The sequence below is a fragment of the Diabrotica virgifera genome, chromosome 7, assembly GCF_917563875.1.
Source record: "Diabrotica virgifera virgifera chromosome 7, PGI_DIABVI_V3a".
NCBI classification, from domain to species: Eukaryota; Metazoa; Arthropoda; class Insecta; order Coleoptera; family Chrysomelidae; genus Diabrotica; species Diabrotica virgifera.
This window is the reverse complement of record NC_065449.1, coordinates 81,211,690-81,229,073: the sequence shown is the minus strand read 5'-3', so window position 1 is coordinate 81,229,073 and position 17,384 is coordinate 81,211,690. Positions and strand designations below refer to the sequence as shown.

Genomic DNA, 17,384 nt, shown 5'->3' with positions numbered 1-17,384 from the left:
CAGATTTATAGTTGTTGTAGAATTTCTGTATATATTTTCTATAATATTGGTGTACCTATGATCAATTCGACACTCTTCCAATGCCTTAAGTAGTGCGGGTAATTCGATAGTATCAAACGCTTTATGGAAGTATATAAACGTTAGAACTAGAGGTCTATTATATTCAATTGATTTTTCAATCAAGACTTTGAGGCACTGTAGGTGGTCATTTGTACCGTAGTTGGGGCGAAAACCAACCTGTTCTTTTGGTTGGTACAGCTCAAATTTTGCTTAAAATCGATTGGTTATTATTCTGGTGTACAGTTTGTATAAATGGTTGAGTAGAGAAATTGGCCTGTAATTCTCTAGGTTCATGTTGTCACCCTTCTTATGCATAAGAATTGTAATTGAGTTATTCCAAGCTATAGGAATTTTTTGACTATACAAGCAGAGATTGAAGAGGTCTTGTATTTTTTTCAGAAGAGAAGTTCCGCCAAGTTTTATAGCTTCTGTAACTATTCCATCATCTCCCGGAGCCTTGTTGTTTTTCATTTTTTGGAGTGCATATTGTATCTCATCTTGAGTAATTTCTGGAATATCCTCAGATCCCTGGTTTTGTACCGTGTGTCTATTTTCTGGATTTATGACATTGTTAACTTGGTTTGTGTATAATATAGTGTAGAACTCTTCGACTATTCCTAGTATTTTCTGTCTGTCTGTTGTTATCTCACCATTTTTATCCCTAAGCTGGAAAATTTCTTTTCTACTTGTCGTCATTTTTCGTCTCATTACCTTCATGCTCCGGTTTTGCTCTATAGTCTGTACTATTTTTTCATGTTTAAATTTCCTAATATCTCTTCTCACAGCTTTCGATATGTCTTTATTGAGTGCCCTAATGGTTTGTGGATCAATGTCCCTTTCACTTTTTAACTGTCTTCTTTCTGTTATTTTGTGTTGTGTTTCTAAAGTGATCTTTTCATCTCGTTTGGTCTTTGGGCAAAAACGTGCTTGTGCCAGTTTAAGTGTATCAACTATTTGTTTGTTCAACTCATCGACATCGTTTGATATTATGGTGTGATCAAGAGTGTTATTAATGTAGTCTCCAAATGCTGTTTCGTCTTGTGGGCGTGTCCAGTGAAAGTATTTCTTTTTTAATATATGGCTTCTATCTAAATGAGTTGGTATCTCAATGGTAGCTCTAACCATCCTATGGTCAGTGTTTGTCGAGAATCTATTAAGAACGGTCACATCTCTAAATATATATTTTTTATCTGTAATAAAGTAATTTATTTCGTTGCGGGTATTGCCGTCTGCGCTCCTCCATGTCCAGCGTCTGTGTAGCTTTTTGTAGAAAAAGCTATTCATTTGATAAAGATTATTCTCTAGTAGAAATGACAAAAGCATTTCACCTCTCTCATTTCTACCCGGACTTCCGAAATTTCCCAGAGATATTTCCGATGCATCTAACTGTGTTGCCATTTTTGCGTTGAAATCACCACCCATGACAGTGTAGTGGGCATTATTCTCTCTTATGGCTTCTAATATATCTTCGTAAAATTGTTCTACCTCTTCGTCACGATGGGTTGATGTTGGTGCATAGACTTGTATGAACTTAACAGTAAATTTTTTATTTAACTGTATATTTATATAAATTACTCTCTCAGATATTGCTTTTACTAACACCACATTTTTGGAGAGTTTCTTGTGTATTATGATGCCTACTCCTCCTACAGAGATGTGTTCACTTCCCATATAGTAAAGTAGGTGACCAGAGTTTAGTGTTTCGAGAGACTCTCCTCGTCTTCTTACCTCACTGAGTCCGACTACGTCCCATTTAATGTTCTGTAGTTCATTTTCTAATTCCAGTAATCTGTCTTCCGACATCAGGGATCTAACGTTAAGCGTTGCAACTTTCATCGTAAATCGCTTTGTGTTTTTCTCAGGTTGTGTCAGAACTTTGTCCCCCCCAGAATCCGTGGAACAGACTGATAGATCAGTGTGAGACTCTGGGTTTTGAACCCTACTCACCTGGGGTAATCTTCCTTTATTATCTGACATTTCATTTTTCGAGGGAAAATGGCAATTTAAAACGCCGCGCATGCCATGCGTGTTGGCGATTTTAAGAGGAAATAATAGATAGTGTGAATAAAATAGTGACCCGTCTGCCCTCGGAAACCTAATAGCCATTCGGGGTCGGAAGAAAACAAGAGTTAGCCAAGGGAGGCTGATAGGATAGATCAAAGAACATTTCACTTAAGACCAGTTGAAGAAGAGTGAAATGTGAAGGCCCTCATGACTCGCCAGGTGCGATTCATGAGCGTATGAGTATTTATGCATATTGTGTTCCCGCTCATACATCGGGGTAGTGACTACAGACTGTATGGCTCGTCCAGCATGCCATAGCATGTACAACTGGGGGCACGATATACTGCGCTGCAAACCTCGTACCCCCCGAAGTCCATGGCCTGACCCTCAATCATTTATAATATGAATAAATTATTGAGAGTACGTCTGTCTTTTACTTCATTTACGATTGTTTAGTTTTTTGAGATGATACTGTCATATTGAATTCTTTTGCTCTTATGTTAAATCTGTGGACTAATCTTTGCAGACTATCTTCATCTTGGTCTATCAATATTGGGTCTTCTGCGTAACAGAGTATCTTTACTTCTTTGTTCCTCATTATCTATCCTCTTCCTTTGTTGACAATTTTGATGATTTTATCCATTATTAAATTGAAGAGCATGGGGCTCAATAAATCTCCCTGTCTTATTCCGCTGCCCATTGTGTTGCCCAAACTTCCATTTTGTTGTTTTGGTAGATGTTTATCATCTATACATGTTTATACATCTTTAATAAATTAATTATGTTAATGTTCACTAATAAATATATTTCATTTAACTTTTAATTAGGTATATGTATAATCCACTATATTTTAGATTCACTATGGTACCAATTATCCTACTTTCATTAGTTAGTTTAACATGGGCTGCTCCGGACCTGCTTCTGGATGCTGATCAACTTTTGGAGCCAAAACTACAACGAAAAAGTGAAATATCTGACAGTGACTATCGTTTATCTGCAACAACAGTGCCGTCCAAATATGATCTACTTTTGAATATCCCAAGAGAATGTCTTGAAGGAAAAAGTAAAACTTTCAGTGGGCTCGTCAAAATAGTATTTTCCGTTTCTGAATCAAAAGAAAGCATTTTGATACATTCTTTAGTCAAAATTATGAACATTACAGCAATTGAGTTAGAAAGTAGCCAAATTTTAGATGTTGTAGGACATGATGTCTGTTTTAATAAAACGCAAATGGTGGAGATAAAATTTGCAAGGAACCTAAATGTCGGTGTTGCCTACAAATTACAAATACACTTTACTGGTCAATTGAATGCATCATTTGGAATCTTTAGAAATAAATATTTAGATGACGGAGTTACCGAGTATCTTGTTGCAACACAATTTCAGACACATTATGCTAGATCCGCGTTTCCTTGTTTTGATGAACCCCAATATAAGGCTATTTTTAGATTAACCCTTATCTATCCATCTGATTTCCATGCTACTGCTAACACTCCTATTGAAGATTCACAATATAAGTAAGTTTTATTTTTTTCTTAAATACATATGTACGTATGGTCATTCAGGGCAAAATCGAAGGAAAACCCTGGGTTGGAAGAAAACAATTGTCCTGGCTGCGTAACATTAGCAATAGACAGGTCGACCGGTCGAGGATTTGTTTCATAATATAGCTGCTGACCGAGAAACATTATTTCTGTGGCTTGGTTCTAAAAGGGCCAATGTCAAATTTTTGCATTTTGTTTGGTCAATATTAAATTCAAAAGAAAGCTGTGCAAAAAAACAAAAATTTGACATTGGCCCTTTTAGAACCAAGCCACAGATTTCATCTTGTTAATACTAGTCCGTTCTTTAACGGTAAAATATTGCAAAACCTCTAAATTTTAAAGAACCCCTTGGATTGACATGAAATTTGGCATACACATAGCTAACAAGTCAAAGAAAAAAAGTGATATTGTGCCGATATGTGCTTTTGCCCTGGGGGTGGTTTTCACCTCCTCTTGGGGGTGAAAAAATATTCGTCCAAAGAAAGTCAGGAAATGGATAAACTGGCTAATTTTAAGTAACTTTTTTTCACTAAGTCAATACTTTTCGAGTTATTTGGCAGTGAATATCTTCATTTTTTCAACAAAATAACCACGCTTTTAGACGGTTTTTCGCAAATAACTCAAATAGTAAGTATTTTGTCGAAAAAACATTCTTATCAAAAATATAGCCTGTAAAAAATTTAAAAAAATGGTGTATATATCACGTCTCTACACCTAGTAGAAGCAGCGTTATAGCTAATGAAAAATAGGTTCATATCCGTCAAATTCCAAATGGAATACTTTAACGTGAAATAACCAAAAATGAAGCACATTTCGGGGAAAACTCATTTCAACTTATTTGAAGTGTTTAAAAAAAGCTTCATTTTTGTTTTATAAAAAAAATTTCTAGCATCAAAATTAACTAAGTTACGCTCAAAAAAAAGTTAGCCCTTTTGGTTTTGGTAAAAAAATAGAGAAATTCACCCCCTAATTAGTATCTTAAATGAACTTAATCGTTACGACTTCACAAGTTTCTTGACTCGTGTATATATTGTTTATATGATCTGTAAGTTTCATCGGTCAAAGTCCTTATTTTTAAAAGGGCTGTAGTTAAAAGGGGTTGAACGAGTCACTGATCACGAATGTATGCAAATTTAGAAACACCAAATCTTAATCAATTTTTGTCTAAGAGAAAAACAAAAAATACATGATATTCAGAAAAGCAAATCTGACTTTTTTTGTGTTTCGAGATTTTTGTTATCTCTATCAATTTTTAAGTTATTTTGAAAAAAAGCATATTTTTCAAAATTTAAATTTTTAAAAATTTTACTTTGAAACCAAATTTTTTCAAAAATAAGCACTTCGAATCGATGAAACTTACAGATCATATAAACACAACATAAGTAAAATAATTTGTGGAGCGGTAACGATTAATTTCATTTAAGTTGCTAATTAGGGGGTGGTTTTCCCGATTTTTTTTTGCAAAAACAAAAGGGACCAACTTTGTTTTGAGCGTAACTTGCTTAAATTTAATGCTAGAAACTTTTTGTAAAAAGAGAAATAAATCTTTTTTTAAACACTTTAAAAAAGTTAAAATGCGTTTTCCCCAAAAAAAGCTTAATTTTTTTAATATTTCACGTCGAAATATTCTATTTGAAATTTGGTGAATATGAATCTATTCTTCATTGGCTATAACTCTGGTTCTACGAGATCCAGAGACCTAACGCGTATACCATTTTTTTACATTTTTACAGGCTATATTTTTGCTAAGAACGTCTTTTCGACAAAATACTTACTTTTTGAGTTATTTGCGAAAAACCGACTAAAAATGTGGTTATTTTGTTGAAAAATGAGCATATTCACTCGCAAATAACTCGAAAAGTGTTGACTTGGCGAAAAAGCTCTATAGAACAAAAGTTACTTAAAATTAGTCTATTTACCCATTTCCGGACTTATTCTGGACATATATTTTTTCACCCCCAATAGGGGGTGAAAGTCACCCCCAGGGCAAAAGCACACATCGGCACAATATCACTTTTTTTCTTTGACATGTAAGCTATACGTATGCCAAATTTCATGTCAATCCAAGCGGTTCTTTAAAATTTAGAGCAAAAACCGTGAAAGAATGGACTATACGACGAACGCTTGAAAACAAGCACGGCACACAAATGTACGTAGAGAGTTTTCTTTTAATATGTTATTTATTGAATACCAAAATCATCCACATCACATGTTGATTTATAAGTTTCGTTAATAACACGTCTTTATTATAATTTTAGTAATGAAACTAATACGGCTACAACTAGCTTTGAGGACTCACCTGTAATGTCCACTTATTTACTGGCGTTTACGATATCAAAATTTAACTGTTCCACTGCCACGAGCAATGGCATTACACATGAAGTCTGTTCAAGACGAGATACGGCTTCTCAAAGAGATTTCGCGTTAGAATACGGAGTTAAAATATTAAACGTTTTGGGAACATGGACCCAACTTCCGTATGATACACTGGGTATTAAAAAAATTAGCCAATATGGTCTTATATCTTTCCCATATGGGGGAATGGAAAATTGGGGACTTGTAACATACCCGTAAGTACTAATTTTATAGATATATTAAACAACTACATAGTACGGTCCTGCAAGCGACAACAGAAGTTAGGGTTATTTTCGCTTCGTAATTAACTTCAAATAAATTCATTTTTGGAAAAAGTTATTTATTTTACTAGCTGTTTTATTACTGGATCGAATCTTAAGATTGCATTATTAGTAATACCTACAAGTACAGTTGAGTCCCCGAGTCTTTACCTGTGCGTCATCATTTAAAGCATACGAAATAAGTCGGAAATTTACTAAACGCAACAGCAAGTGACAAAAAGTGGGTATTATTCCGATTACGGGTTATAGTATAAAATTTGACGTTATCAAATAAATAGAATGTCAAATTTAAGTTTTGCTTTAAAATTTTGGTGCATATTTACAGCTACATTTGAAGTAGCTTAATAAATTCTTTTATGATCATTTATTAATATACAAAATATAAGGACATAAAACAAAATCCAAAAATAATACTCTACATCCTACCAGATTAAAAACAATGGGAACCTTCTCTGGTAACACCTTCGAGGCTTCTACAATTTGCAAGCCATAACTGATGCTGATACTAAGGAAGATGAGGGAATTTTACAATTTATAATTCACGTCCAATCTGCTCAGCGCGGTAAAGTTCCAACGAGAATATTTCCCTTCATACTCCAATCAGAGTAAACATGTAAATCAAAAATGAATAACCATTTTCAATTTCGTTGCAACACGAAACTACAGCCGCATCATTATTCTAGTTCAATCAGAGAGTGCAGCAAGCACCTCTACCGGTTTCGAAACTTATTAGTCTTTCATCAGGAGGCACATATGCTGCTCTTTCTGACCCAACTAGGACAAACTCCGGAGTGCTGTCACGGATTGCAGCGAACGAAATGGCAGGGATGCCCTAGCGGCAACTGCTAACAAAAAACTAAGTTTTCCATCTAATAGCACATAAAACAACATCCGAAAATATTACTGTACATCCTACCAGATTGAAAACATTGCAAATTGTAGAAGCCTCGGAGGTGTTACCAGAGAAGGTTCCCATTGTTTTCAATCTGGTAGGATGTAGAGTAACATTTTTGGATGTTGTTTTATGTGCTATTAGATTGAAAACTTAGTTTTTTGTTAGCAGTTGCCGCTAGGGCATCCCTGCCATTTCGTTCGTTGCAATCCGTGACTGCACGCCGGTGTTTATCCTAGTTGGGTGAGAGAGAGCAGCATATGTGCCTCCTGATGAGAGACTAATAAGTTTCGAAACCGGTAGAGGTGCTTGCTGCACTCTCTGATTGCACTAGAATAATGACGCGGCTGTAGTTTCGTGTTGCAACGAAATTGAAAATGGTTATTCATTTTTAAATAAATAAACAATTTATAAAAAAATTCAATAACATATTTTCTTTTTGTTATTTTATTCACTTTGGCGGAACATTAAACACAAGCATTCCTTAACTGTGTCAACAATGAGGTTAGCTTTGTACGTTGTCAAAATTTATCGTAAAATAACATAAACTTAAGTTTATGTTATTTTACGATAAATTTACGATAAATCATAAAATTTCTAACTCCAATATAAAATTAGTTGTGAAAACAACTATTTGTATACTATAAAAAAACTTCAAGATGCAAAAAATTCGACAAAATAACAGCAAAAAATTCAACAAACTGACAGTCAAAAAAGTAAACAAACCAAAACGTCAGAAATTGTACTTAAAATATGTGAAAACAATCGTCTTTCTTTGTACCTATCTCTTTTCAATGCACTGAGTCTAGATCGTTCATAAAAATAACATGTATTTTACTTAATAACAGGCGGCAGTTGGTTTGTCATTAGTTTCATGCGTGGAAGAGAATGATACTAGATAAAAGTATGTGTTTTATCTCGCCAGGTATTAATGACGCACGGGTAAAGACTCGCGGACTCAACTGTATGCAAAGTCCGCAGAAAGTGTGCTATTTTGTTTATAAACAAATTAGCGCTCCGAAATCTTCTTCTTTTTTTCAACTATTGCTCCGCAACTTCAAAAATTTTAACTTCAAACTAGAAACACCCGAATAAAAATTCACCATAATTAAATTCTGCACATAGATCTTTTTTTCCGATTTCCTTCGACAAAAAGTTTTCTCGGAACTCCGGGTTTTCACAACACAATCTTCTATTTTCAACAGGGGCGTAACAGAGGCCCCCGCAGCATGAAGCTTGCGGGGGCCCCAATCGATCAGGGGCCCCATCTTGTTGTCTCATATTATGTAAAAATCTGTTATATATTATTTTACGTGTGTATATGTATATCCCTTCCGGTCTCTCGAACTTTTATGGTGACGATAAACTATAATGCTTTGTACGTGACTATTGAAAGATTTGAGAATTGCAATTTGCCGAATTTTAGAACAATATTTCTAAATCTAGAAATGGGTTTCCTCTTTAATCTCTACCCACGTTTAGTATTTCGATACATACAATTATTCAGAGGCGTAACAGAGGCCCCCGCAGCATGAAACTTACGGGGGGCCTCAATATGTCAGGGGCCCCATCTTTCATCTAATATACCGGGTGGTGAATTGGAACACGGACCATAGGAAACTCAATGTAAAATTCTAAACTGTTGAATTCCTGCTTCCCTAATTATTTTACATCAAAAGTCATAAGAAACTATTTGTAGAGAATTGAAATCTGTATTGAAAACAACTGTTAATATTCTACGAACAATAATTATTCAAAATTTTGTAAAAATATAATAAAATTTTCAGAGAAATACGCCAAAGTTACGCCACACACAGTGCAATAATGTGTATAAGATTGCATTCGGTGACAATGAATTTATTATATTAACAATATGAACTGTCAATTTCTTTATTTATTTTATCATTTATTGTTTAAAACACAATAAAGTTGATCAAATACCCTCAGTTAAGAAGAAAGTATTAATAATAAAGATATTTTCGTCAGTCAATAGTGTGCTCACTGTCAGTTAAATAGTAACGTGTGGCCTAACATGCCCACACATACCTACTGCGGTAAATACATTATATTTTTCAAAATGTTGTAATGTGTTTAAATTGTAGAACAATTGTAATTTCTGTTTTTAATACAGATTTCAATCCTCTACAAATAACTTCTCATGACTTTTGATGTAACATAATTAGGGAAGCAGGAATTCAACAGTTTAAAATTTTACATTGAGTTTCCTATGGCCCGTTTTCCGATTCACCACCCTGTATGTAAAAATGTGTTGTTATATTATTCGCATACATATGTTTTTAAGCAGTGCAGTATTGAAAATGAACTTGCCCATCCGAATTAATAAAATTGTAGAATTCGCTGATAGTAGTGCACGAAGAAAGTTGTTCTTCTCATAGAATAATACTATGTACTAATGTAATCATTTAGTAATTTTGTTCTATTTTATTCTATACCAATAAAGATGAAAAATGTAAGTCGTCATAAACAATAAAACAATGCATGAATACACCAATAGTTCAGTAAATCACAGTTTTGGAGTGAAATTATCAGAGTCACGACGGACGTATTTGCTTGACCATTTGGATTTAGGTTCTAGTTACACTTCACTTCAAAATTGGTCTTATGCCGTTGGTTGCTTTTACTACATCGGGGGGTGACACCACTTCTTGGGGTCAAAAACATACGTTTAAAATAAGTCCGGAAATTTATAAATTGACTAATTATAAGCAGCTTTTGTTCTATGGAGTATCTTTATCTATGTTAATACTTTTCAAGTCATTTACGAGTGAAAATGTTTATTTTTCAACAAAAAAATCACGTTTCAGACGGGTTTTTCGCAAATAACTCAAAAATAAGTATTTTATCGAATTAAATATTAGATATCGAAAAATATTTGTAGCAAAAATGTAGCATATAAGATAAAAAAAATGGTGTACTTATTTATGAAGTCTATCGACACAGTAAAAGCACAGTTGAAGCTAATGAAAAATTATTTTTATTCGTCCAATTCCAAATCGAATAGTTCAACCTGAAATAACCAAAAAAAAGCACTTTTTGGGAAAAACTCATTAAAACTTTTTTAAATGTTACAAAAAAAAGCTTTATTATTATTTTTTATACAGTTTCCAGCACCAAAACTATACAAGTTACGCTCAAAATAAAGTTCCATTTTTTGGTAAAAAAAAATCGTGAAAATCTCCCCCTATTTCGCACCCCAAATAAAATTTATCGTTAGGGCTTTACCATTTACTTTAAATATTTATTGTTTAGTTTATATGATCTTTAAGTTCGACCGTTTCAAAGTTCTTATTTTTGAAAAAAAAATGATTTTGTAGTAAAAAAAGGTTTTTTTTATTTTGGAAAAATGCCTTTTTTCAAAATTACTTAAAAAGTATTAGTGATAAGAAAAATCTCAAAGAGTAAAGAAATGTAGGTTTTGCTTTTATAAATATGTTGGCTTTATTCTTTAAGACAAAAATTGGTTAAGATATGGCTGTTTAAAATTTGCATATACTCGTGATTTGTGACTCGTAATATAAATATTTTTACTCATAAATAACTCGAAAAGTCTTGAGTTGACCACTTCGGTGGCGACACTGAAAAATTACACGGTGTTGCTATATTTTACTTTCATTTACTGGGCTGTAACGACATATAGGTATTTGTAACATATGTCGCATTTAGTAATTTTTTAAAGGGGCCCCCATTTCCAATTCTGCAGGGGGCCCCGACGGAGTTTGTTACGCCACTGATTTTCAACTAAAATTTTAGGGATGTAATTCTTTATCAATATATAAATAACTTGGTGACATAAAGCCTTTTTGTAGTAGATTATACTTCCGGAAGCCAGCGACAATCTAACAAATAGTTTAGCAACAATTAAATTGTTAATTAAAAATGTACGGTCGCATTACTATCCAAAATAATTATGATCCACCAGAATCACTATGATTTTCGTATAAAAATACCCTATAGGTACCTCTTCTTCTTCTTAACTCAGGCGAGACTCGTTAGTCTCTGGCACTTGGTCATAAGACCTTTGTACCAAACCCTGTTCTTCTCCTTAAACTTTAATAAGTCCTGTGGCCTCAACGAAGGCCAACAGTTTTCTTATTGGTAGTTTTAGGATCTCTTCTGGTTCAAACCTCATTTGACCAGTGAAGTTCTGCCTTACATCACCTAGCACACTGCAATGTGTATGGCAGTTTCTTCTTCCATTTCGCACTTTCTGCACCATGGTTCATTCACCTTACCTAGTTTGTATAGGTGATTTCTTAAACGACAATGTCCAGTCACCATTTCAGTGACCGTTTTGATCTCTCGTTTATTGAGGTTCATCAAACTGTTCGAGAGTTTTTTATCAATATTCTTGATTATTTTTTTAGTCTGGATTTGCCCTTGAGTGGTTCTCCATTTATTTTGATGATTCTTTATCAGCCATTTCTGAACCTCGTTTTTCATAGCATCTTTAGTGATGCCACAGAAAGGTTCTGGGCCTTCAAAAGTTTTTCTCGAGCCTTGTTTCGCTAACATATCTGCTCGTTCGTTCCCATGCACCCCTTCATGACCCGGCACCCATATTAAAGACACTTTATTGTCTTTTGCCATGTTATTGAGGAGATCTTTGCAGTTTCTCACCAGTTTTGATTTGGTGAGAGGGTTATTTACAGCCAGAATAGCCGATTGGCTATCTGTGTAAATGTTGATTCTCTTAGCTTTAGGGTCCTCATCAATGATTTCATCAATGCAGGCCACCAAAGCAAAAACTTCAGCCTGGAACACCGTTGTATGTTGACCTAGGCTGTAAGATTTATTATAGTTACATGTTTGCCCAAAGACTCCTGATCCAGTACCATGGGCAGTTTTAGATCCATTAGTGAACCATATTAAGTCTCCATTAATGTTTGGGACTTTTTGTTCTCTAGATGGTATAATTGTGTTAATCTTCTCAGTGAAGATTAGTTCTGGTGTCATCATATCTAAGTTCATCATAAAGATGTATTCCTCAAGTATAGTCCCAGTAATGTTTGTGTGGCTATTCAATACATAATTTGGCCTCCAAGTATTGTTTGCTTTGAGCCTCAGGATGGTCATAAAGGCTACCGCCGAAATATACAATTCCAGCGGAGGGAGACCTGTGATAGCCTCTAATGAACCCGTTCCTGCACTATTCAAGGCTCCTGTTATATTTAGAAGCGCTTGTCTTTGTAGGGTAGTGAGAGTGGTCACACAAGATTGCAAAGCCGTCTTTCTCCACCAGAGTACTGACCCATAAGTAACTGTCGGTCGTATCACTGATGTGTACAACCAACATATCACCTTTGGTTTCAATCCCCAGGTTTTACCTACAACTCGTCTGCAGTACCTACCTATCTACTCGCCTATAGGTACCTATCTAACATACTTTACATAATTGAAATTGGACTATTCGTGTAGCCTCACGAATGTTTTATTAAAATTTTTTTTTTGCCCTTGGGAGCTATGCCCATTTAGCCAGGTCGTGTTTTAAAGTTATAACCAATTTTTTGACTTAAAACAAATATTAAATCTCGGCAACTATTAAATCAAATTAAATTTAGAAAACGGTAGTGGAAAGGACGCTGTAGTACGATTCTTTTAAAATAAAAAAAGTTAAATTGCGAAAAGTAGCTTCTTACATACAACCGGTTAAAGTTAACCGGCATTTGCGACGAAGTTATAAACACTAGGATCGTAATCTTCGAGCCATTACCTTTTTATTTCGGTCCTCTTTCCACAATTTTCTTTCTTCTTTCTACATTTCTACAAATTTTCGTATATGCTTCCCATGGAGCAATTTTCTTCATTTTTTAATCCGAAATAACTCAAGTAGAGCCACCTAACTAAAGTAATACCTACTAAATGCCAAAAATGCACACGTGTAGTATCTTTTAACGTTAAAAATACAAATATTCTCTTTAAAAAACTGTATAATTATTGAAACAATCTTTGTTTAAACAAATTAAAAACTTTGTTATAATAAATAAATAAATTTATTATAACAAAACTAAAGCATTTTTGACATTTAGTAATACGTTAGTTAGGTGGCTCTAATCGAGTTACATCGGATTAAAGAAAAAATTAAGAACATTGCTCTATGGCAACCTCAGATTGACATTGGATTATTGTGCTCATTTTGCTTTTTTTGTGCTGAATAACATTTTCACTGAACTTTATCAAAATTAAAATGGGAAAGTGGTAATATGGCAAAGTTGTTTAGGGTTATAACTTTCGGTTATAAATTCACACCTATTTTTTAAATAATCTTTTTTGAACACGGTTTTCGGAGTGAAAACGGTAAACAGCAGTTCCGAAACGGTAAACAGCAGTTAAATAGCTATTTAAATAACAAGGGAGCAAAGTGCTACTTTTCCTCCCGAGAATGAAGTTTACTGCCCGACACGTAGCGGAGGGCAGTAATCATTCAAGGGAGGAAAAAACACTTTACTCCCATGTTATTGATATGATTTTTCCCCTTCCTCAAATAACAAGTCATTTTTTCATTTAATTTATTTATGTAACTAAATAACAAAATTTATTAGAGAACTAAAGCTAACAAGTAGGGAAAGTATGACTGTCAACTGTCAGATATGTCAAATTATTAATGTAAACATTGTTAAATCAAAATAACAATCTACTGTTTTTTCCCATTCTGCAAAATAGAGGATGTTCTATAAATAAACGTTAAATTATATAGATACTTAAGTAATAGAAAATAGAATATTGTATAGGGCTTTAATAAGTTATTTCATCAATGACATACCATGACGTCACTTTTACTTTCACTCCCTAAGGAATAAAAGTACTTTGGTCAGAAAATGTATACTCCGTCTAATATACTTACCGTTGCACGTCATCCGCGTCATAGCCCGTGACGTCACATGATACCAACACGAAATATTTAGGCAGTAGGTGTGTTCTTTTTTAGAATCATTTTGCCGAGTACACTGGAATTACAGCCACTAGACATATTTTATTATATACGGATAGAAATAATATTTCAAGATTTCTATTAGTGTTAACTTAAAGAAATACACAATAAAATGTTTCATTCAGTTTGTATAAATGGTTTATAAAGCGTTTTTATGAGCACATTTGTTCGGAACACACTGTAATTGTAATCGAACGAAGGTGGATATTTTGGCATAAATTGGTAACATTTATTTGACAGTTGCGGTGATGACACTTCATATTTGTTTTTATTCTTTACTATAGGTATTTGTTTTACTATATTTACTGTTTTGTTACAGTTAAATATGATATAATGCCCTAATAACGCCCTTGGGCGTTAAATTTAAATAAGTAGTTAAATATTGTCAAGTTGACAAATAAAAAATTAAGTAAAACTATGGTTACCACAATTACGTTACGACTATTGCTACTATAGTCGGTTCGCTAAACTCAGACATAACTGGCTAGTGATGTTAGTAGGTAATTTTTTTGTTTTTGGCCAATTTTGACAAAATTGGCAAAATTACTAACTATTTAGTAATTATTAACCATTTAGTAATTATTTTTTGCCAATTTTACTAAATTGGCAAAATTACTTACTAAAATCACTAGTCAGTTGTATCTGAGTTTAGCGAACCGACTATAATAAATGTACTTATTTAAAAACTAATTAATTCAAAATTCATTCAAATTTTTTGCATATAAAGAAGAATTTAGTCGGACATTAAACGTTGAAGGCACCACGGGTATTATAGATAATAACGCTTTCGGTCAACGTATATACCTCGGGCCATAGGCCCTCGGTATATACACCATTGACCTCAAGCCTTATTATCCTTATAATACCCTTGGTACCGTAATAACTATATCGTAAGATTATAACTTAATTCTTGTTTTCTATTTCTAAAGTTCTTACTTATTTACATTGAATATTAATTTGTTTCGTTGTGCAAATAATTATGTGATATTATATTTGATTTAAAATGAATTCAAGAATTTTTTTGGAATTGGGCACCAATGTCAACTTAGATCTCCGATGAATACAATGACGTGCAACGGTAAGTATATTAGACTGACTGTATACTTTCGGTAGAGGTAGGTGGAAATAGCTATTTGTATAACAAGGGAGCAAAGTGCTACTTTTCGTCCCGAGAATGAAGTTTACAGCCCGACGCGTAGCGGAGGGCAGTAATCATTCAAGGGAGAAAAGCCACTTTACTCCCATATTAAACATATGATTTTTCCACCTCCCTAAAATAACAAGTAATTTTTCCATTTTTAAATAATTTATTTATTGTAATAAGTTGTAATAATTGTTATAAACATTGTTAAATCAAAATAACAATTTACTACTGTTTACCATTCTGCAAAATACAGGGTGTTCTATAAATAAACGTTAAAATGTGTAGATACTTACGTAATAGAAAATAGAATATTATATAGGGCTATAATATAAAATATCTATACTTATCAGTAAGTTGTTTTATCAATGACATGCTATGACGTCAGTTTTACTTTTACTCCCTAGGGAGTAAAAGTACTTTGTCTCCCCAAGGAGAAAAAAATACGACTTTGCAACCTACAATGAGGTCAGAAAATGTATATAAGTTGTTTTATCAATGACATGCTATGACGTCAGTTTTACTTTTACTCCCTAGGGAGTAAAAGTACTTTGTCTCCCCAAGGAGAAAAAAATACGACTTTGCAACCTACAATGAGGTCAGAAAATGTATAATTTGGATAGAGGTAGGTGGAAAAATGTAATTTTCATTACAATCACGTTTGGCTTAATCCCATATAAACGTAATATTTCATTTAGACATGCCGCAAAAAAACATTTTTTTCTGAAAAATTTATTTTAAAAATATATCTCTGTAACCAAAATTGAATATTAAAACTTATGTATTGAAATTGTTAAGTCGTAAATGTCATTTATTCAGCAAAATATGAACACCGACACGTAAAAAATTGCGGCAATGGAAAATTTGGTTATTTATTACGATGTTTTTTTTTCTTTGGAATTGTATGACTACGGGCCCTTCAAGGCTCATTCGCCGATTCACCAATTTTGCTCATTTATTTTACAATATATTTTCCTATACCTATCTACTTAACATTTTCTATCCTACTTATTCTACATACTTTATAAGGAATGACCACTGGTCAGTGGGAATACCACATCAGGCATAAACACAAGTTTACTTACTATTATAATAGATTTTAATTTCGGTCTTTACGTTAGTTAGTTTATAATTTGATTTTTATATTTTTAATATGTTCTATAAATAATTGCATTAATTCTGTATTATTAATTTGTGATAATATATATGTTAAATTTATTGGGTGTGTTATATTTTTACAACTGTATAATTTACTTATAAACATATTTATATTTATTTGTATTAGAGGGCAATTTAAAATCAAATGTTCAGCATCACCTATTTCTCCACATTGACTATATGGATTGTCTCTTAAATGAATTTTATGTAGATATGTTGGAATCAATGCATGGTTAAATCTTAAACGTTATTACGATGTTAATATGCCCGATTTTTTTTTCAATAACTCTATATTTTTCAGGGAATCGATTATTCTATCTAGCCTAAATGATATCAAAAACAAAGTCAACCAGGGAATGCTCAGGCTGATAGCTCATGAATTTTCTCATATGTGGTTTGGAAATTACGCAACAACAAAATGGTGGGATACTTTGTTCTTAAACGAAGGTTTCGCTACTTATTTCGAATATTTTATTTTAAATGAGGTACAGTATGAGTATATTTAAGCCAATGTTATTGGTTGGGTTTGCTTTGTTAATTTTTAATTTAGTTTTATTTAAAAATGTCTAATCAACTCTGTACTAGTGTCGCTATCTACGATTCGTTAAAGAAGAATATAAATGCTTACATGGTCAACTGAAACCAAGATTCACTTTGGTTTAATTTAACTAGAAAAGTGTCATTATGTCTGAACCAAACGTTAAGTGCGCATTTCATGCGAGACGTGCCATTTAAAATCAAGTACCATCGGCATTCTGTGTTGATTTTTACAACTTTTTTTTGGACTTTTAAAACTTTTTTTGCACTTTTAAAGTACACACCTACCCAAATTCCATTTCTATTAATCCATGGCTAAAAAAATCGTAGACACACTATAATAAAATAGATTTTTGTAAGGGGTGAACGTCCCTCTGCTAGGGGTTGAGTATCATAAATACACTAAATACTCATACTATGTTTATTTAATCACTATAAACGCTAGTAACGAGTTGGTGGACAA

The 17,384-nt window shown here is 33.2% G+C and overlaps 1 protein-coding gene across 2 annotated transcripts in view; it reads left to right on the top strand.

The window, feature by feature from the left end:
• Positions 1–17,384, top strand: part of LOC126888203 (glutamyl aminopeptidase-like) — a 107,772-nt gene that overhangs the window by 16,250 nt on the left and 74,138 nt on the right. For both annotated transcript variants that reach the window (XM_050656257.1, XM_050656256.1), the window contains exons 2-4: positions 2,919–3,581; positions 5,867–6,178; positions 16,686–16,869. In XM_050656257.1, the coding sequence (XP_050512214.1) occupies positions 2,926–3,581; positions 5,867–6,178; positions 16,686–16,869 (1,152 nt within the window). In that variant the 5' untranslated portion in view covers positions 2,919–2,925. The remainder of the gene's footprint in view (positions 1–2,918; positions 3,582–5,866; positions 6,179–16,685; positions 16,870–17,384) is intronic.